Source organism: Anolis carolinensis, unplaced genomic scaffold, assembly GCF_035594765.1.
Source record: "Anolis carolinensis isolate JA03-04 unplaced genomic scaffold, rAnoCar3.1.pri scaffold_8, whole genome shotgun sequence".
Lineage (NCBI taxonomy): Eukaryota > Metazoa > Chordata > Lepidosauria > Squamata > Dactyloidae > Anolis > Anolis carolinensis.
The window spans coordinates 20,357,395-20,378,717 of record NW_026943819.1 but is presented as its reverse complement, the minus strand read 5'-3'; the positions used below and the strand labels follow the sequence as shown (position 1 = coordinate 20,378,717).

The window sequence follows — 21,323 nt, the reverse complement described above, 5'->3', positions numbered from 1 at the left end:
ACAGTGGTAATCCTTAGTTAGTATACCGTTTTAATGTACTGTATTCCAGCATCATCTCTTTTTAGTGTGTGAAGGAATACATATATTTCCACCGCATGTCATGTTAGTTTTGTTGTCATTATCCAGCAATTTATTTTTGCTTCATTCCCAAAGCAGAAAAGCCTTGAAAACATGCATATTATGAAGAATCCTTCATCATTGTAAATAATCATTTATCAAAATATTATGCCAGAGCCTCCAGAAAGGCAGCTTAGGAAGCACAATCTTAAGAACTCAAGATCCAATGCCCATAAGATAGGAGTGGACAAATTCAAGGGATTGGGGACACCATAGTGGCCCACAGCAACATGTTGGAGGGCTCCATCCCTGGTATTCACCCTCTGTTTTGAACTAAAAGAAAACCACAGCCCCTAGGGAAGGTGGTGGGCTTTTTCAGGATCTCTTTTTTATATCTGTCAGGACCCAGGCTGCAAGGCACCAATAACCATACACAGAGGCCAGAATCTATCTAATATCTTTATTGAAGGAATATATAAAGTTAATAAAAACAAGTGTAGAAAATAGTCCAGAATTAGACCTTTCAGGAAAGGTCAAAATTAGTCCAAAAAAGCAATGTCCAATATGAAATATTAAGGTCCAAAATTGTAATCCAATAACCGAAACACTCACTTTGCCAGGCAAAGTGAGGGGAGATGGCAAGGTCCTTTAGTCCATGAACTTGAGCAAGGCTAGGAAATAACTTGATACTTGAAACAAGGCTTGAATCGTGGAACAAGGTAGCAAGGAACAAGAACAAGGTCCGTGGAATAACTTGGTAAAATCCGTGAAACAAGGCAAGGTTTAGTCCTGGGAAACAAGGCAAGGTCCGTAGGTAAACAAAGGCTGGAAAACAGGAGCGAAGGCTGGAAACAAGGACAAGGCTTGAGCAGGAACGAGGCTTGAAACGGAGCGCGCTGTCCAGACACAACTCGCTCCGGAGGCTGACGAATTGACTCCGCAAAGTTACTTCGCGGGTAAAACACCTATATAGAGTCTAACTTTCCCGCCGAAGCAGTTCTCTGGGAACCAGAAACGAAAGCTAAACTCTGAGGCCAGATGTTTGACTCCTTAAAGATTCTCACGAAAAGCAGGCTTAATTGGCTAAATTCTTAGCTGTTATTCTAGCACTCCTGCGCGAGGCTGCTTCCAAACCTCTCTGTTGTTTACAAAATTCATGGCGAGAGAACACAGGAGATGTAGGCTCAGGGTTTGTTTGACATACTTCTGGGGCACAACTTTCTTGCAGGTGCAAGGTTCCCAGATCTGCCTGGGAAAGATCTTGCTGAGAAGATTCCAGTTCTGACTGGGAAGGTAAAAAACCCAAGTTTTCTTCTTCATCAGGCATCACACTGTCATGAACAGGACTACAAGGCCCATGAGTCATCACAATATTAAAAATAAGATAAAAATAAAGTAGAAGTTCCATTTAATTACCAAATGCTGGCAGAAAAGATTTGGCAATAATGTCCCCATCATCTCTATGGGTAGTATCTTAACTGAGAACGAGATTTCAGGTTTTCCAAGGATTTTTAAGAATCCCTTTAGAGCTCAGAAATGTCCTTAGGGCCTATGTTTAGCAGACATGCTGCATTCTGTCCATCTCATTGCAAAACCACCCAATGGCTGTGAGGTATGGAGAAAACTAAGGAAAGAGGTAAATATATATCTGTGGAAAGTCTAGGGTGAGAGAGGTCAGGGTGAACACAACCTCACAACCTCTGAGGATGCCTGCCATAGATGTGGGCGAAACGTCAGGAGAGAATGCTTCTGGAACATGGCCACACAGCCCGAAAGACACACAACAACCCTGTGATCCTGGCCATGAAAGCCTTCGACAACACATTGAACATCTCTACGGGGAGAAATTGTTCCAAGACACACGGAGATTGGAAAAACTAAGAACCAGGAAAGCACATCTACTGTGCTCCCTGACCTTCCTTCTACGCTGCAGAGACACAGATACCATCCCACAATTTCTTGCAGCCAAAAGGACCTTCAAAACACCACAGGCTCATCGCATTTACAACCGCCTGGAACGCAACCTCTTGAGAGAGAGAATCCACACCATCCGTAAAGAACTCGCAAACACAGACAAAGAACTGCTGCACCTCCACATCAACATCAGCCAAAAGATGAATACCCAGGACTGGGATAAAATAGACAGCCTTACCTACAAGAAAATGGAGAAAGACATGGTTCTCCACACCAAGAGACAAAAACAAAAATTTGACAAATGCCGTAAGCAACAGCCAAAGCCAGAACTGGATAAATCACGGACCATCATCAACCTGACAGACAGACAACTCACTGAAGACCAAGTATCCATTCTAGAAAAAGGAGGAAATTTTGCAGTCACCACCACCAGGATCCCAGTAGAAAACATCATTGCCAATGTTGAATCAGCAATTTACCAGCTGATGTTGAATCAGCTCCCTGAGGAAGAAGCAGAGGAGGTAAGAATGGAAACAGCAAGGATCCTGAGAAATGCAAAACTCCCCCCCAGCAACATAACGAGAAAAGAAAGACAGGCCATCAAAGATCTCAACTCAGATCCTGAAATCATCATTCTTCCAGCTGACAAGGGGAATGCCACAGTAATCATGGAAACAAAACAATACAAAGAAAAAATCAGACAACTTCTAGATCCCACAATTTACAAGAAACTGAAACAAGATCCCACTAACAAAATCACCAGAAAAACGAACACTCTAATCAAGAACTCCTCCATTAACTTTGACATACGCCAACAGCTGTGCAAATCAGAAGCCCTCCCACCCAGGCTTTACGGACTCCCCAAAATCCACAAGGACTCCATCCCACTCAGACCCATTGTAAGTGCCATTGGATCGCCGACTTACAACCTGGCAAAATTTCTGGCTACACAGCTACAAACCCACATTGGGCTCACTGCACATTATATCAAGGACTCTACACACTTTATAGAAAGGATCAGCAACCTCAATCTAAGCACCAAGGACATCCTGATCAGCTTTGATGTGGTGTCCCTTTTTACCAAAGTCCCAGTAGCTGACACCCTCACACTAATCAAACAAAACTTCCCAGAAGACATCACAGCCCTGTTTCACCATTGCCTCACCACTAGCTACTTTCAGTGGGACACTGGATTCTATGAACAAAAGGATGGAGTGGCCATGGGGAGCCCTCTCAGCCCAGTAGTAGCAAATTTCTATATGGAATACTTTGAAAAACAGGCCCTAGAAACAGCACCAAAAAAGCCAACTGTTTGGTTCAGATACGTAGATGACACCTTCACGATTTGGAGCCATGGAGAGGAAGAACTCAGCAAGTTCCTGGACCATCTTAACAGCATCCACCCAAACATCCAATTCACCATGGAAAAAGAAAAGGAAGGAAAACTGCCATTTCTAGATGTTCTGGTCATCCGCAAACCCAATCAACAATTGGGCCACACAGTTTACAGAAAACCTACACACACAGATAGATACCTTCATAAAAACTCCAACCATCACCCAAGTCAAAAAAGGAGCACAATCAAAGCCCTGACAGACCGTGCACAAAGAATCTGCGAACCTCACCTCCTCCAAGGTGAACTCAACCACCTAAACTGGGCTCTACAGGCCAATGGATACTCCACCACAGACATCAGAAGAGCTGCAAGGCCAAGAACAAGCCATGAGAGTCAAGACAAAGATCCACCCAGAGGAAAGGTGTTCTTACCATACATCAAGGGAACTACTGACCGCATAGGGAAGCTGATGAAGAAGCACAACCTACAAACTATCTACAGACCCACGAAGAAAATCCAACAAATGCTACGGTCAGCGAAGGACAAGAGGGATCCTCTCTCTTCTGCAGGAGTCTACCGGATACCATGCAGCTGTGGACAAGTCTACATAGGGACCACCAAACGCAGCGCCCAAACAAGAGTCAAAGAACATGAAAGGCACTGCAGACTAATTCAACCAGAGAAATCAGCCATAGCAGAGCATTTGATGAACCAGCCTGGACACAGAATACTATTTGAGAACACAAAAATGCTGGACCATTCTAACAACTATCATGTCAGACTACACAGAGAAGCCATTGAAATCCACAAGCATATGGACAACTTCAACAGAAAGGAAGAAACCATGAAAATGAACAAAATCTGGCTACCAGTATTAAAAAACTCAAGAATCAGAACAGTAAATAAAAAGCAATACTCTGAAAACAGAGGATTTCCAGACATGAATCAACCTAGGGCAGTTAACGACTCTAAACAAAGGATGCCCCAGAGGCAGGAAGAAGACAGCAGATAAGCTTTTCAATGCTAATTAAAGTGATTAACTACACAACATTCACCCTGACCTCTCTCACCCTAGACTTTCCACAGATATATATTTACCTCTTTGCTTAGTTTTCTCCATACCTCACAACCTCTGAGGATGCCTGCCATAGATGTGGGCGAAACGTCAGGAGAGAATGCTTCTGGAACATGGCCACACAGCCCGAAAGACACACAACAACCCTGTGATCCTGGCCATGAAAGCCTTCGACAACACTTAGCCTATTCCTTTATAGGATGTTGTCCGCATAGACTCATCCATCTCTACAGTCATGCTGCATGAGGCCAGAGATGCAGGTTCCTGCAGCACTGAGGTTCCTGAATCATTATTCTTATTCTTCTTAATGCTATTATGTTTTGTTTGCTGTGATGTTTCCATGTTCCAGAAGCATTCCCTCCTAACGTGGCCATGCATTCTGGAACATGGCCATACCACCCAGAAAACTCACAGCAATCCAGTGATTCCAGCCATGAAAGCCTTTGACAACGTTATTTATTTATACCTTGCTTTTTCTCTCCACAAGGAGCCTCAGAGTGGCTGTGTGGAACCGATTCCTCACTAGTCTCAATCTTTGTTAGTTTTCAGGGTCTCAGAACATTCTTGTTCTTGAGAATTACATTTTACATGAAAAGTTTCCTGAAGTTCATGTAGATGTGATAAAGCTAAGAATAGTGTTCCAGTGTCCTGGCCTCTTAATTAAGATACGTATTTTCTCAATTGAGATAAGATTTTTTCCCCAGAGTAATTATAAAGAAAATAGTTGCCTTAAAGGGTTTTTATAAATGTGTCTTTTCTGTGCTCGATAGCAATGAGGTGAAGATCATGTAATGCCGTCTATAGCTGCTGTTAATTCAGTGACTGTTTTCCTTATCAGAGGTCCAGTATATTTGCCAGCTAATTCAGTATAGCCACCAGTAATGAACTCTCCATCTCAGAGGAAGGCAATAGCAGACTATCTCTGAATAAACGTTGTAGGGAAAACTCTTAATAGAAGCTTAGAGTTGACTGGAAGACAACAGCAACAACCACAGCCAGTACTTTCCTTGGAAGCTTGGTCTGTATTTGCACTTCCCTTATTCTATAGTACACCATATACATTGATATTACAGTAGAGTCTCACTAATCCAAGCTAAACGGGCCGGCAGAAGCTTGGATAAGCGAATATCTTGGATTATAAGGACTGATCAAGGAAAAGCCTATTAAACATCAAATTAGGTTATGATTTTACAAATTAAGCACCAAAACTTCATATTATACAACAAATTTGACAGGAAAAGTAGTTCAATACTCAGTAATGTTATGTTGTAATTACTGTATTTATGAATTTAGCACCAAAATATCACGATATATTGGAAACATTGACTACAAAAATGGCTTGGATTATCCAGAGGCTTGGATAAGCGAGGCTTGGATTAGTGAGACTCTACTGTAGTTATCAGTAATCAACCATATGTCTAGGAAAATGGTACTGAACTACAATAACTCCCTTATGTCTTTTTGCACTGCAGCAAGTTTTCTTCAGAAGTACAGAATGTGGAAGTATGTGGTTTAAAATAGCTGTTAGACAACAATAATTTCAAAATCTGAAATGTATTCTGAAATCCTAGATACATTTCATTCTTTTTGGATTGTACCTTGGAGCCTCAGCCTTAGACTGGATTTCAGAGACACCTTTATGCTCAAGTATTAGAGGATTCAGTAGAGGACTCAAGAGATTGCTCATTTAGATACTTTGGAGTACAAATTGAACTCTATATTTGAAAATAAAATCAGCTGTAGACACAACTGTGAGCGTCCTGTAACCCACCCTGCTGATCACAGATGGCCTTCACAAGCCGGAGGCTTGCCAGACCCTCCCCTGCCTATTGACATCAGCATTTGCTTTATATATGTTGGGTTGGGACGAACAGTTCCTACTGATAAGAACAGAACAGAGGGAGGCCGCAGGGTGGGGACATAGACCATGGTGTGAAATTGCCTGATTGACTAACACCCAAAAGGGTAGCACAGCACTTTAAAAATATAAAAGCAAATGTGTTACACTGCTCAGGGTCCCTCCATTTCAGATGCACCATTGGAGCCCTAGCTCTCTGTATTTTTTCTACCTCTCCTGTGTTTTTAAAAATAAAACTTTCTTTCTGAGAACAAAAAACACCTGGTTATTTTGCTTGCTGTGTCTCTGCATTTGCACCTTTTAAGACTCTAGACCTGCTTTAGTATTCTACTTTCCCCAGATTCAGAGACAATTTCCTACCGGCCCAGCTGTGCAGAGGAGATTGGAAACTTGTTTTGTAGGCTAAGCACAGTTTTGTCTATTGCCAAAATCTTAAGCTGTGATTGATCTTAACTATGGTTTATTGCGCGAACCATCTTAATGAACTATAATTTGAAACTGTCTTAGGTAAGATTAAGCATAGTTTGCTCTGTCATCTGGGCATAGAGGAATCATGGCTAATGAAAAAATGAAGCTTTACAGCTATGTTGAAGTTTACTGATTATCCACTGACATTTTCTTAGCTGAAAATTCAAACAGTTTGACAAATGAAGATTCTCCACTGGCACTAAAATGTGCTTATACTGAATGAAGTTTTGATATCTATATTAAGGATGCTCATAAATGCACGCTGCTTTTGTTGTGCCTAAATCAATGTCAGTAAATAATATAGGACCTCCAAGAAATGGATTACTTTGCCCTTGACATGTTATGAATGCATTTAGTGATTTAGCTTCCCATTTCTCTGACCAGATGTCATTCAAAACAAATGGTATTGTTCTCTTTCCACTTAATTGAATGACTAATGTTTATATGTGATGGTACTTCAATTTAAAACTCATACCTGATGTCAACTGAAGGTGACCTTGGTAATGTGCAGGCAGTCCCTGAGTTACAAACATCCGACTTATAAATGTCTTAGAGTTAAGAACTGGGTTGAGACAACAGAAAGTGAGAGAAATCTGTCACTTGGAAGGAAATTTACTCATGAAAGAGTTATCATGGGGAAACGTTGTCTCCGCTGCCACATCCCCAGGCTTCTCCTAGATAGGAGGAGGGCCGAGGCAGAGACATGTGGTTGCCGAGAGCTCTCTGGAGAGCGGCCTGTCTCCTCCTCCTCTCAGCTTGGGAACACCGTGGGCTATTGCACTGGATTTCAGAGAAACCCTTATGCTCAGATATTAGAAGATTCAGTAGAGGACTCAAGAGGTTGCTCATTTAGATACTTTGGAATACAAATCAAACCACAGCCCTCCTGACTATCTGCCCATGGCCTTCCCCCCCCCCCCTCCTCCCCCCCAGCCTTGCCCACCTGGCCTGACCCAGCCCGCAATGAGGCTCCCACCCAAAAAGGCCTAGTTCATGCCTGATCTAGAATGATTGTGTGTGACATTTTTCCAAAGTTAATAACAGCTAATTTCTTTAACTATGGTCTGGGTGCAGTGTATTCAGAAGTCTTGGCCACAAGTGTTAGCTTTGGCACCAGTCAGCAAGACATGCACTTCCAGTGGCCTGATTTGTCACATCATCTGCTTTCATTTGCCTCGTAATCTTGGGACACTTGTGTTATCAAAATAGTAGGAAGATTTATCTAGGAGAAACCATTCTGAGGGCCAAATTCAACTTCAGTTTCACATATTCAACAAAAGCAAGTGCCAAGGGCAACAGGGGAGCCAACAGCAAGTGTTTGGCTTGACAGGCCTTTGGTCAAAGCACCTTGGCTGAGATATGACAAATACTGGAGAGGAAGCCTCAGGCGGATGTAATCCAGTCATAACAATAGTTATGACACTCTAGATAACAAAAGCACCCATTTCCTGGCAGAACACACAGATGCAGTGAGCTTGTTCTTGCTGCTCACTGTGAACCCAATATTGTCACATAGATCAAGACGTTTCAACTTAGTGCTGAAAAGCTATCCTCAGCAGGTGTGCTGAAGTTTTTTTTTAAATGTCCTGAAATGTTTCTAGCAGAATGTGTACGATGATTGCTCTGTGAACTATTATTTACAGTCTTAGTGCATTATCGCACTAGAGCATGAATCCACTTTAAATCTGGTTTCTGCCTCCTGCAGAATTCTAGGGTTTGTAGTTTGGTGAGGCCGAGGCCCAGGGTTTGTCTGGCTGAGCTGTTTAAAATCCCCTCCCTAAAGTGGATTTAAAGTGGATCCAAACTCTAGTGTGATGAGGTCCTTAGGCATGTTATATTCTGTTTTGGGGGGAAAGAACTGGGGCAACATCTGCTTTAAACAGAAAGATATACTTCAGTTTTAAAATATAAAGACAGATATGCTGTTGATGACTTGCTTCCTGCAGTTCTTAGGAAGCTTTCTATCCAAGTAGTGTCTTGCCCAGAATTTTTTTGCTATAGAGATAGAGATTTGTGTCGTGTATAATCCAAAGCATTTCAAGGATGGAGACACTTAAACCCATTTTCTGCCTTTTATGTTTAGGAGTCATCTCTTTGAGATCTGATGAACATAACAAATGGTTTCTACAAATGTTTATCTTGTCAAAGTGTTGAACTGGGGAATCCAGAGTACACTTGTCAATACCCAGCAGCATTCACAACTCAAACTAGAAAAAATGAGATTAAATGAGCGAAAAGTGAGAGAATACAGAAGGCACAAAGGCAAAGTGTACTGGAATTCTGACGTTTAATAGTTCTCAGTTTGTTCTTATATGACTGCATTGCTCTGCATATAATGAGTAGTGTAACCAAAGAGTTTTCTTCTGGTACTGTGAAAAAGCTGTGTCCATTGTTTTTTATGGACGCATTTAAGAGTAAATATGGATTTAGAAATCTGATGAACATAACAAATGGTTTCTATTCATCCTTTCAAAAAATAATTTTGTCTTCTCTCTTGCAACAAACTTAATTCCCAAGATTCAAAGAAGTATTTTCACTATGGGAATTCGTATTACTGCCAGAAGCACCAAAATGTTTCCCACTCTTTTGTTCCCCATCAGGCGAGAGGAGCAGACATCCCTGAGATTTCAGGGGAGCTACCGCTGCGGACATGTGGGAGCACAGCCAGCATGAAAGTGAAAAATGTGAAAAAGTAAGCTGTTTTGTCTCGTCATTGATACTTTTCTATTTCTGTGATTGACACTGTTGTTACTAATGCAAGCATAAAACAGACAAATGAATGAAAAACAAGGGAATGCTATTCTAAAGTACCAAGAAAGTTATTCAAATATCTGAAGCCCACCCACATTTTTGTTGCTTAATGTTGTACATCAGGAAACAAGGAAAGAATATCAGAAGATGATTCATAAATCTCCTTAACCTTTCTGCCCTTTTTTCAAAGCATTTTTATTATCAACAATTTTGAAAATAATGGTGGGTTAACCAAATCAGTATTTTGGCTTAATGATCTCATGCAGATGTGTAGCTGCTGATTTCTAATAATGTGATGGAATGGGTTCATGTCCCTTTTTCATCTCCAATGTATTAACTGTCGCTAGAAGATGCATTCTTATTTTGAGCCTGTTTATCTGCCTTTGTTGTCTGCAATGTCTAAGACAGTGGTTCTCAACCTGTGGGTCCCTAGGTGTTTTGACCTACAACTCCCAGAAATCCCAGCCAGCTTACCAGCTGTTAGGATTTCTGGGAGTTGAAGGCCAAAACATCTGGGGAACTACAGGTTGAGAACCACTGGTCTAAGGACAGTGACTTGCATAAGGTCAACAATACTCTTAACACCAGTATTGTTGATTCAGACATAACACCAAAACCTCTGTAGCAGAAAAAAAGGTTTTGTAATTTTCTTCTGGTTTGCAATCCCTGCTTTATCATTCCAGACATCACAGCAAGCCAGAGAAATGCTTCCTTATCAGGTTGGTTTGGCGTGATGTCAGAATGAAACCTAAAAATAAATATCGTTGTGTGTAAAGTGGAAGTGTGCCTAGTTGACTATATCTTGTAAGTGTGTCCTGTTTGCTCCATCTGTTTTCTTGCTCTAAGCAGAATGATTTCCCCCATATATTCTAATACGTGGATTTGTCCATCAACATCTAATGTTGATTTAAAGTTCAGAGGACTGTCCAGCAGAGATGGGATTTATTCGGAGCATCCACTTATCATCTGCTGATTTTGCCAGAATAGCTGATGACCCTATTTCTAAGGTGAAGAGACCAGATGCTAAATCTCATTTTCACTCTTAAATTTCTGCAGGAAGAGTGAGTGATGATCACAGTCTCTTTATTTTATAGCCAGAAATATCTGCCCTAGGAATTTCAAATAGCTCTAGAACCTGTTAAAAGTACAACCTCTCTAATGTTTGGAACAATTGTAGACAGTTACAGGGCTTCACTATATTCAAACTAGATAAAGCATATGAAAAATGTTCTGCTCCCCTAGATCTACCATCCCAGGAATGGTGGGCTGTGACTCCTTTCACAGGTAAAACTCTGGTTTAATTTATGTGGGATGTTGCTCAGTTTGTTTCACCTGTTGTTTGTATGAAGGGAATGGACACCTAATACCTGCATTCTCCCCTTAGGCACTGGGCTGAAATACTCACTTTCATGGCAAATAACAACCAACAGTTTGTGCCTCACAGAATTGTGTCCTCACTACTTTTTTCTGTGTCATATGCTCCACATTGCACATTCCTATGAATCTGGGATTACTTGGTGCCTGGATCACACTTTTGGTACAGTTTTTATTGTTATGCACAAAGTCAGCCTCAGTGATTGTAATAACTTAGTGTGGATTTATGGTTTGTATTTCAGGTTATCCTTTACCAAGGGCCACTTTCCAAAGATGGCTGAATGTGCCCACTTCCATTACGAAAATGTGGACTTTGGAAATATTCAGGTGAGCTTGTTGATGAACTTTTTCTGTTTAGCCTAGATGAATGGACTAAATATAAATTGAATACCTCGGTTATAAATCTGATTGTGTATTGTGCTGTTAATAGACTACTAGTCTGTTCTCTCTCCAAAGGCTACATATTGTTCAGTCCCTGAATGCCAATATATTTTTACCCATCATCTCTTTTCCAATTTATAACCTGCCAGCCATTATGGCTGCTACTGAATGACTACCTATTTCATGTACAGGCAGTCCCTGAGTTATGAACGTCCAACTTATGAACAACTCATAGTTACTCTTCATTCACTGCAATGAAATCTTAGTGCTGAGCCAAAGCATATCTGTATCTCTCCACCCCACTTTCCTTTTTTCCCTATTGATCTCTCCAAACTCCTTTTCCCTTTTCTTCCTATCCACACCTCTCCACCCCCTTTCTTTTTCTTCTGCTTTCAATTGAGTTGCTGCCTTGTGCAGAATTCTGGGGTTTGTAGTTTCATGAGGTGAGGACCTCTCTGGCTGAGCAGTTTAAAGGTCCCTCCCTAAACTACAAACCCCAGAATTTTGCAGAAGGCAGCAGCTGGATTTAAAGTGGATAGATTCTCTATGAGATCTAATATCTCCTTCGTCCTCCCTGTATTTCTCCACCTCTCCTCACCCCTCCTTTATGTCTGACACCACTTTTAATTGCCCTGGCTCAATGCTATGCCATGCTGGGGTTTGTAGTTTGGTGGGGCAGCAACATTCTTTGGCAGAGAAGGCTAAAGACACAAGATCCCATAGCAACGAATCAGGGTAGTTAAAGCGGTGTCAAATGAACTTACATACCCTATCTTGTTTGTAACTTGGGGACTGCCTGCATTCCCATTCCTTTTGAGTTTTTAGTTCTGAATGAGTATAACTCCACTCTCTTTTGTTCTGTGCTAACAGTAGACTGGAGGAATGTACTAAACTCTGAGTCACATACAGGTTTCTTATGTTTTTAAATTAAGCCTGATCACTGCTGGGGATAAGGGACTCATCAGTGTACATTCCTTGTTACATGTTCTTTTGAGATACCCGCCCCTTTTCTTGGAATTAAAGGAGGCACAAACACTGACTCCTCCTACTGCTCTAAATGTATTACCACAGTGAAACTATTGTTGGAAATGTTGAGATTTGCTTCCCAATTGAAGTAAGGCTGATTGACTGTCTTGTATCAACTAGAGCTGATGTGCGGTTCTAGAGATTATAAAAGCAATCTTGAAAATATTCCCTGTTAATTTCTGGTAACGGATCTTTTGAAGTTTGTTTAACAATGCTTTTAAACACTCCCTTAATTTAACCTAATAACTCTACCCACGTATTCTGAGTTACCCTGCATTCAAAAGCTCTGTTTAATAACCGATTCTCCATTATCATTAGCTATACTCTCTTGTTCCTAAAGCAGCTAAATTCACTCTAGAGCGCACCTTATTTATCCAGTTAATCCATTAAATGTGCTATTCTTACGGAATACCTTCTGCATTATACTTTAGCAGCGATAGCTCTTTTAGTTGAAGTGTAAATGCTAGAACAGCTTCATTTAATCAGTATATAGCAATCCATACTCCGGAAGACCCCCTCTCCAAAGATTCCCAGGCTTATTCATGAGTATATAGAGTAGGCAGCTTCATTAAAAAAGAAAGTATTTATTGCTATTTTGTTTTTTCTTCGTGTACTCTGTGAATGCACACTAATGGAGAACGCTGCGCCTGCGCAGGCTCCAACGGATACTCTTCCAAGCTAAAGTTTGAAATTTGGCGGTAACCCCGCCCCTCTTCCCGGAGGGTATAAAGGGCGCCCTCCGCGCCCGCTCTCCAGTTCCTTTTTTTCCGCCGCAAAGCTCACTTCGGACTCTTCGTTCTTATGTCAACCACGCGTTTTAAACGGTGCACTCAGTGTGCCGCTAAGATTCCAGATTCCGACGGCCACGCTAAGTGCCTTTTCTGCCTTGGCGAAAGCCACGTCGTCGGTACCTGCCGTTTTTGCCTGGCCTTTACAGCTCAGGCCAGAAGAAATAGAGCTGCGAGGCTCCGTGCAGCTCTTTACGAAAGAACTCTTGCTCCTGAGGCTTCCACTTCCACCTCAGCCTCGATGGCGTCCAGGCCTGCTCCGTCGGTATCATCTAAAACCTCGAAAACCTCGAGACCGCGACCGACCAAACCGCCCTGCACGGTGACCACCGCTACGGTATCCACCCGATCGAGCAAGATGGGCCCTTCATCAACTTCGAGTTCGGTGGCTTCGGCCGTTTCCACTCGATCCCGCCTGGCTGCGCCGCCATCTTCTTCCGCCATGAAGATTGCCTTCAAGAGGGCTCAGGAGGAATCCAGACGGGCTCAATCTGACTCGGCAGCTGTGTGCCCGATTCCCCCGACGCCGGGAAAATCGCTGAGGGTCGCGTCGAAACAACCCCCAGCAAAGAAAAGAATGATCCAGAGGTCGTCCTCCTCAGCGTCTTCGAAGAAGGACGTCCCTTCCTCTGGGCCTTCCTCTAGGAGATCCTCTCCTATCCAACCGGCACAACGCCTCCGCTCTTCTTCCTCTCCTCATGGTCAGTCCTCGGATGTGGACGCTCAAGCCTCCCCCGACCGGTCGGTCAGGACGGTTATTAAGGCTCCCCAGCCGGCACCATCTCGTCTTCCGGCTCGACAAGAACTTTTTCCCCCGGCTCAAACACCTGAGAGGGGTAGACAGATGACGCGCTTAGCCCGCGCCGCCCAGGCCTCCGCGTCCAAGAGCGTTCCGCCGCAACCGGCTCTCCCTGCTCCTGGGGTTATGCCTCATCAGGACTCTGTGCTCGTTTCTCCTCCCCGGTCCCCTCAAGGGCCCGAGGAGGATGACCCCGATATCGAACGCCCCGAGTCGATACTCTCCGCCTCTGTGGTTTCTCTCGGTCTCGACCTCTCCCCGCCTCACGACGCCTACGAGGTCGACCCACCTTCCCCGACGGATAATATCCGGGCTTTCTCCGACCAGATGGTCAGAATGGCAGACGCTCTGGGGATGGAAATTAAACAAACTTCAAAGGCTGTTACCGACCCCGTTTTCAAGAGGGTTCAAGCCCAAGCCCCGCCGGCCACCTTGCTGCCTTTTCTTCCATACCTCCTGGACGTCATCCAGGCATCTTGGAAGACTCCATCTTCGATACCTCCAACCTCTAAGAAAATAGAGGCCTGGTACCGAACCGATGACGAAACCCTGGAATGGCTCAAGCATCACCCTGACCCAAACTCCATGGTGGTAAAGGCCTCCCAATCGTCGGGTCGACAATCCAACTCCCCGGCCGACAGAGAGGGCAAACGCTTCGATGCGGTAGGCCGCAAGCTATACTCCGGTGCTCTCCTCCTTTGCCGCATGGCAAACTACGGGGCCTGCATGGGCGCTTATCAACAGATTCTCTGGGAGAAAGCCCAACCCTTCTTCGCCAAGCTTTCTGATGAAGACCGGTCAGTCCTCTCGACCCTCCAGCAGGAGGCGGACTCTCTCGCACACCACCAAATTCAAATGGCTAAGCATACCGGTGATACCGCCGGAAAAATGATTGCCCACGCGGTCGCGATTAGACGGCATGCATGGCTTCGGTCCTCAGGACTCTCTTCTTCCTCTCGGCAAGTGATCGAAGACCTTCCTTTCGACACCCAAGGCCTTTTCAATTCTGGCACTGATGACAAACTTAAGTCCAATCACGACTTCAAGATTCTCGCAACAAAGTGCGGGACCGATCAACCTCAGGCTCAGCGGACCCGATGGTTCCCGCAACGGTACCGTCGCTACCCTCAGCCTTTTCGTCACCAGCCGTTTCGACGCTCGTCGAGCTCGAGTCACCACAGTCATCAGCAACAACCTCGCCGCCAGCACCAGGTCCCGAAAGGTCGGGGCAAAGGTCCTGCAGCTATGCCACAACCCCAACGTCGGGCCTGACGCCCAATCTCTCGGAGATCTTTCTATCTCCACTACTACTGCCACTACCATGCCGCTCCTAGGCCCCGACCAGATCCTTCCTCTCTGTTCTTTTCTCGACCGCCTAGCTCCTTTCTACCGCGAATGGGAGTCTATCACATCAGATGCCTGGGTTCTTCGCATTGTCAGAGACGGCTATGCCTTGGAATTCGAAACTTTTCCACCCACGGGTCACATCCTCCACACCGACCCTTCACCGGAAATATGCGCCGAGGTCGACTCCCTTCTGGCGAAAGGCGCAATCCAGCCTTCTCCTTCCGAGCAGGACACTCGAGGTTTCTTCTCGAGATACTTTACGGTTCCCAAGCGGGGCGGAGGCCTTCGGCCTATCCTCGATCTACGGGCTCTAAACCTCTTCATTCTGCCTTCAAAATTTCGAATGGTTTCAGTGGCCTCCATCCTCCCGATGCTCCGACACGGAGACTACTTCGCCTCTATAGACTTACGCGACGCGTATTTCCACGTCTCGGTGCGTCGATCCCACAGACGCTTCCTTTCCTTCAAGCTCCTGGGACAATCTTACCAGTTCACAGTTCTCCCTTTCGGCCTCGTCACGGCCCCAAGGGTCTTTACAAAGGTGGTCACCGTGGTGGCAGCGCACCTCAGGAAACAGGGCATTATGGTCTTTCCTTATCTGGACGATTGGATGATTGTCGCATCCGATCCCTCATCCCTTCAAAACCATGTCTCACAGACTCTTTCTCTCCTGCAACGGCTGGGCCTTCAGTTGAATGTCTCAAAGTCTCAACTCCTCCCAACCACAGAAATCCGTTTCATCGGAGCTCTCTTCAACTCCATCACGGAAACCGCCTCCCTACCGAAGGACAGGTTCCTAGCCCTTCAACAGCACCTTTCCCTCCCCCTCCGCAACCGCAGGATCCGGGCCCACGCGGTCCAAGTTCTCCTGGGTCACATGGCCTCCACGGTCATGGTTACTCCCTTTGCCAGACTACGTCTCAGACCTCTCCAGAGATGGTTCATAGACTCTTTCAAACCCCATCGGCACCCGAGCTCAATGTTTCTCACGGTACCGAACCAGGTTCGCCTCTCCCTTCGCTGGTGGCAGGACCCAGCGAATGTTTGTGTGGGACTTCCCTTCCATCCCTCCCTTCCGTCAGTCACCATCACGACCGACGCCTCCAATTTTGCCTGGGGAGCCCACATGTCGAACCTCACCGTCAGGGACCTGTGGTCCACCCAAGAAAGGTCTCACCACATAAACTTTCTAGAACTGTTATCAATCTTCAAAGCCCTCCGGGCGTTTGCCCGCTTTCTTCCCCACAAGACCGTTCTGATCCAAACGGACAACGTAGTAGCCATGTACTACATCAACAAACAAGGGGGTACGGGCTCGAGAAAACTCATGGCTCTCTCGATGGACATTTGGCTATGGTGCATAGCGAGACACATAACCCTGTCGGCAGTTCACCTTCCGGGGGCTCAAAATACTTTAGCAGACTCTCTAAGCAGAATAACGACCTCCCCCCACGAGTGGCGTCTCGATCCCGAGATCCTGAAATCCGTCTTCGACGATTGGGGCTGGCCAGCTCTGGACCTTTTTGCCTCCCCCTCGAGCGCTCAACTTCCTCGATTCGGAGCGAGACTACCTCCAAACTCGACTCCGGGCTGTCTCGGAGACGCGTTTCTCCTCGACTGGACTCTCGAACCCGTCTATCTTTTCCCTCCCTTCCCTCTCATCTCGAGAGTGATAGAGAGACTCTATCTAACACCGACATCGGCCATCCTGATCGCCCCTGCATGGCCACGCCAGCCGTGGTATCCCACGCTGCTCCGGATGTGTGCGGATCCCCCCCGCACCCTCCCAATTCTCCCTCATCTACTATCTTCACAGAAGGGACAGGTTCTCCACCCCGACGTCCCGTCCCTCCACCTGACTGCCTGGAGGATACTTCCTTAAACTCCCTCCACCCAGACCTGCAGGCGATCCTTCGCGCTGCTCACAAACCGGCCACATCGAAAGCCTATGCTTACAAGCTGGCAAAATTCCAAACTTTCCTTCGGGACCGACGCGTCGATCCCGCCTCTACTTCGATCCCGCTGGTCATGGACTTTCTACTTTCCCTTGCGGATCGTCAACTTTCTCTGGCCTCGATAAAATCCTATCTCGCTGCTCTCTCCTGGCATTTCCAACGTCAGGGACAACCCTCTCTCTTTTCTAACAACCTCATTAAGACCTTCCTTCGAGGTTACAACAACTTGCATCCTCCAGTCCAACCTCCGACTCCCGGATGGAGCCTCGAACTCGTCCTTTCTCAACTAGCTTCAGCTCCCTTCGAACCCATGGCCTCTGCAGACCTTCACCTTCTCTCTTGGAAGACTGCCTTCCTCATCGCTATCACCTCTGCCCGCAGGCCTTCGGAACTAGCTGCTCTCCGGGTGGACGAACCCTACCTCCGTTTCCACCACGACAGGGCTGTCCTTCGCCCGGACATCACCTTCCTACCTAAGGTGGTCTCTGCTTTTCATCTGAACCAGGACATAATACTTCCTGCTTTCTTCCCCAATCCTTCTTCTTCTCTAGAACGGAAACTCCATCTCCTCGATGTCAGGAGAGCCCTCCTTTTCTACAAGGACAGGACTAAGGACATACGTAAGTCACCTAGACTTTTTGTGGCCTACGCTACCCACAAACTGGGCGAACCTCTTTCTTCCCAAAGACTCTCACACTGGATTGCTCAGACCATTGAGCTCGCTTATCAGCTAGCCAAACGCCAGCCCCCCTCTTCGATCCGCCCTAGATCTACAAGGGGCCTTTCCACCTCTACGGCCTTCCTGAGGGGCGTCCCTCTCGACTCCATCTGTCGAGCGGCTATCTGGTCCACTCCATCCACCTTTGTTTCACACTACCGGATGGACTCAAAGAACCTCAAGGACTCGGCTTTTGCCAGGTCCGTCCTCTCCTCCTGCCTTACCTAACGTTGTTGCCTTACTCAAACCCTTTTTTTTCGGGTTTATCCTTCTTACAGGCTGACCGTTGTCATCCATCCTGTTTGTATTCAATGTGCTCAAGGTCTCTTTAACATAGTGCTTGTGTACTATACTTACCCACTGCACTGAAACTTAATTTTTGAATGCTTCTCCCTCTGTTTTCTGAGAAGGAGTTTATGCCTACCTCTGTATTTTCTTACAGACTATTGCCTACTTACTATGTTATGATTGTGTTATGGATCCTAACACAAGGATCGGTTTTATTGCACTATATGCTATTGCATTGCTTACTTGACCATTGCATTTGCCTGTTTTTTTGCACCTTGTGCTCAATAAATGTGTTTGGACACTAGACTGGTTATCGGGTTTGCTATCCCACCTACCTACACCTTAGCTTGCTAGTCTCCATTAGTGTGCATTCACAGAGTACACGAAGAAAAAGGACAGGTTGCTTACCTGTAACCGTGTTTCTTCGAGTGTACTCTGTGAATTCACACAATCCCGCCCTTCCTTCCCCACAGGCAAACCTCTCCCTTTCTCGCTGCCTTTGCGGCGTAGGAACTGGAGAGCGGGCGCGGAGGGCGCCCTTTATACCCTCCGGGAAGAGGGGCGGGGTTACCGCCAAATTTCAAACTTTAGCTTGGAAGAGTATCCGTTGGAGCCTGCGCAGGCGCAGCGTTCTCCATTAGTGTGAATTCACAGAGTACACTCGAAGAAACACGGTTACAGGTAAGCAACCTGTCCTTATCCCTCTAAAGGATGTTTGTCAGGCTTTTCAGATGAGAAAGGCTCCTATAGAAGCTTACAATGATCAGGAAGAAGAAAGTCCCTGTCCTTGGGTTCATGCTCTAAAAGACATCACACAAAAGGGAAAGATGATGGGAAAGGATGGAAATCTTGGGCATTCGGACTTAGTGGGTTTTATTGCTTCCTGGATTACAGGATAGTAGCATTCTAGGATCATCACAATTTGATATTTTTGAGTTATTTTGATAATATAATATTGTATGAATTGTACCTGGGAGCCATTTATGTAACTGGCTATGTAAACTTGTTTGTGTGAAGAAGGTGATTGATGTTGCATCATTAGTTGTGCTATATTAGGGAGTCTGACATCTGAATTAAAATCAAGGCTTTTGGACAGAAATGACTGTACACACACACTTTTCTGAATGATTTGTGCATTGTTATTAAATAATAAGCGAATTCAAATAGGTTTTTGTGTGCATTGTTTTATCACTATTGCATATGTACAATACATGCAGTTGTTCATCAATTGTAATGAGTACAAGTGTAGAGCAAGCTGGGTTTTGCAGTTACCTTTGCTAGAGGTGGAAAGTCTTTTGAACTAACAAAGGATCCTACTTGGAGTGCAAAGAACTGTCTTCCTCTAGTGACTTATGTGACTGAATAATGAGTATGCTGCCTTAATCCATATTTTAAATACAACAGTTAACCTGATTAACCAGATTAATTTACCATCCTGGCAATATTTAGCAAACTGTGTGCAAACAGTATTTTATCAAGGTCAGTTTGGGTCTTTTATATTTGTTATCACTGTGTTCTCAAGTAGGAAAATCAAAAGTTATGAATATTTTTCACATACTGATGAGCCCTTCAGGCAGCATGGATGTGTCTGTGTGAGGCAAAAAGCACGTTTGTTTATCAGCATAAAAAGAGGTGCCCAGAACATACTAGAAGTTGGTGTTGTATTTCTGCACATTAAAAACCCATTCCATTATTCAGTGAACCCTGGCACAGCACATTAAACGTGCGTATTATTGCTGTGAGAATAGCATTTCTCTTGTTTTCAAAGCAGTGCCAGAAACCTGTTGCTTCAGCTCAGTGTTGTTTTGATGTAGAATTTTTTTTGCACGCTGTAGTTTTCCAAGAATGTGTTCTGCATCTTGACTTCGTAACATTTTAAATGTGTTCTAAGTTGTCATAACACTCTGGGGAACAGGTTCTGCAAGCTGTATTGGCTCTCCAGTTACCAGAGATAACACAGAGAACCAGTTCCTGGAGTGTTGTGTGATTTCTGTGCTGTATGGCCATATTCTAGTAGCATTTTCCCCCTGATGTTTCATCTGCATCTTTGGCTGGCATCTTCAGAGGATCTTCTGAAGATGCCAGCCACAAAAAAGGTAAAATGTCAGGAGAAAATTCTGCTAATACGGCCATACAACCACATAATACTCCAATGATTCTGGCCTTGAAAGCCTTTAACAATACAAAGAAAAAGTTCCCTTTCTTCCCTGCTGCAGCTTAGCACCCCATAAACACTATTAACCATGAGTTAAAATATGTATATAGCAAGTGGTAAAATTACGAATCTTATTTGAGGCTGTCCCAAGTAATTCCTTATTTTAGAGCTCTTTTAGCAGTGATATTTGAGCTCAATTGGAGAGAACCAGGCAGAGGAAGTCCTCCTCAAAGTGACACATCTACAAGACTGTTCTTTGTCTACTCTACTGGGCAGTTTTTCTTCCACACTTAATTCTCAACCTTTCTCTCTCTGCGGTCCTGAACTTTCCAGGAGCATCACAAGCCCCTCATTATCACAGATCACTTCTACTGAAACTGCCGCTGATGTTCCTGCTCCTTCAGGACAGAGTCATTTCTTTGTTGTGATATATCTTGTAATGGGACCTATTTAGAGGAGAATTGTGTTTCCTAGATAAATATTTCAAGCCCCCCCTGCCCTGTGACACCACAGACAATCTTAAAGAACTTGCATGATAAAGGATCACTATGAAGGAAAGAAATGTTGGTTAATAGGTATTTGAGGGAAAATATGTGAAGAAAAAAAAAAGCTAAGACATGGATAGGTATTCTGGGGTCCTAGAGGTGTGTTGAACAAGGGATAGCATAATCTCTAACCAGTGCAGGTTGGGGTTGATATATACAGTAGAGTCTCACTTATCCAGGCTAAACAGGCCGGCACAACCTTATAATAATAATAATAATAATAATAATAATAATAATAATAATAATAATAATAATAATAACTTTATTTTTATACCCCGCCCCATCTCCCCGAAGGGACTCGGGGCGGCTTACCATGGGGCCTAGCCCGATAAAACAATCAATATCAGTAACACGACTATAAAACAATTATATCAGTAAAACATCAATAGCAATAAAACAATCGTTAAAATCGGCAAAAAGCATACGAAAAACATACAATATTAAAATAGGAGACTAATTCATAAAATCCAGGATAAAACCTTGGATAA

At 44.5% G+C, this 21,323-nt stretch overlaps 2 protein-coding genes across 6 annotated transcripts in view; both read left to right on the top strand.

Annotated features, from left to right (window-relative positions):
- Positions 1-9,301, top strand: part of LOC134293432 (uncharacterized) — a 451,452-nt gene extending 442,151 nt beyond the window's left edge. The window contains exon 2 of the mRNA XM_062960958.1: positions 2,993-9,301. Coding sequence (XP_062817028.1) covers positions 3,192-4,319 — 1,128 coding nt within the window. The 5' untranslated portion in view covers positions 2,993-3,191 and the 3' untranslated portion in view covers positions 4,320-9,301. The remainder of the gene's footprint in view (positions 1-2,992) is intronic.
- Positions 1-21,323, top strand: part of arhgap32 (Rho GTPase activating protein 32) — a 169,347-nt gene that overhangs the window by 63,978 nt on the left and 84,046 nt on the right. For all 5 annotated transcript variants that reach the window (XM_062960952.1, XM_062960953.1, XM_062960950.1 and 2 more), the window contains 2 exons: positions 9,309-9,400; positions 11,076-11,160. In XM_062960952.1, coding sequence (XP_062817022.1) covers positions 9,309-9,400; positions 11,076-11,160 — 177 coding nt within the window. The remainder of the gene's footprint in view (positions 1-9,308; positions 9,401-11,075; positions 11,161-21,323) is intronic.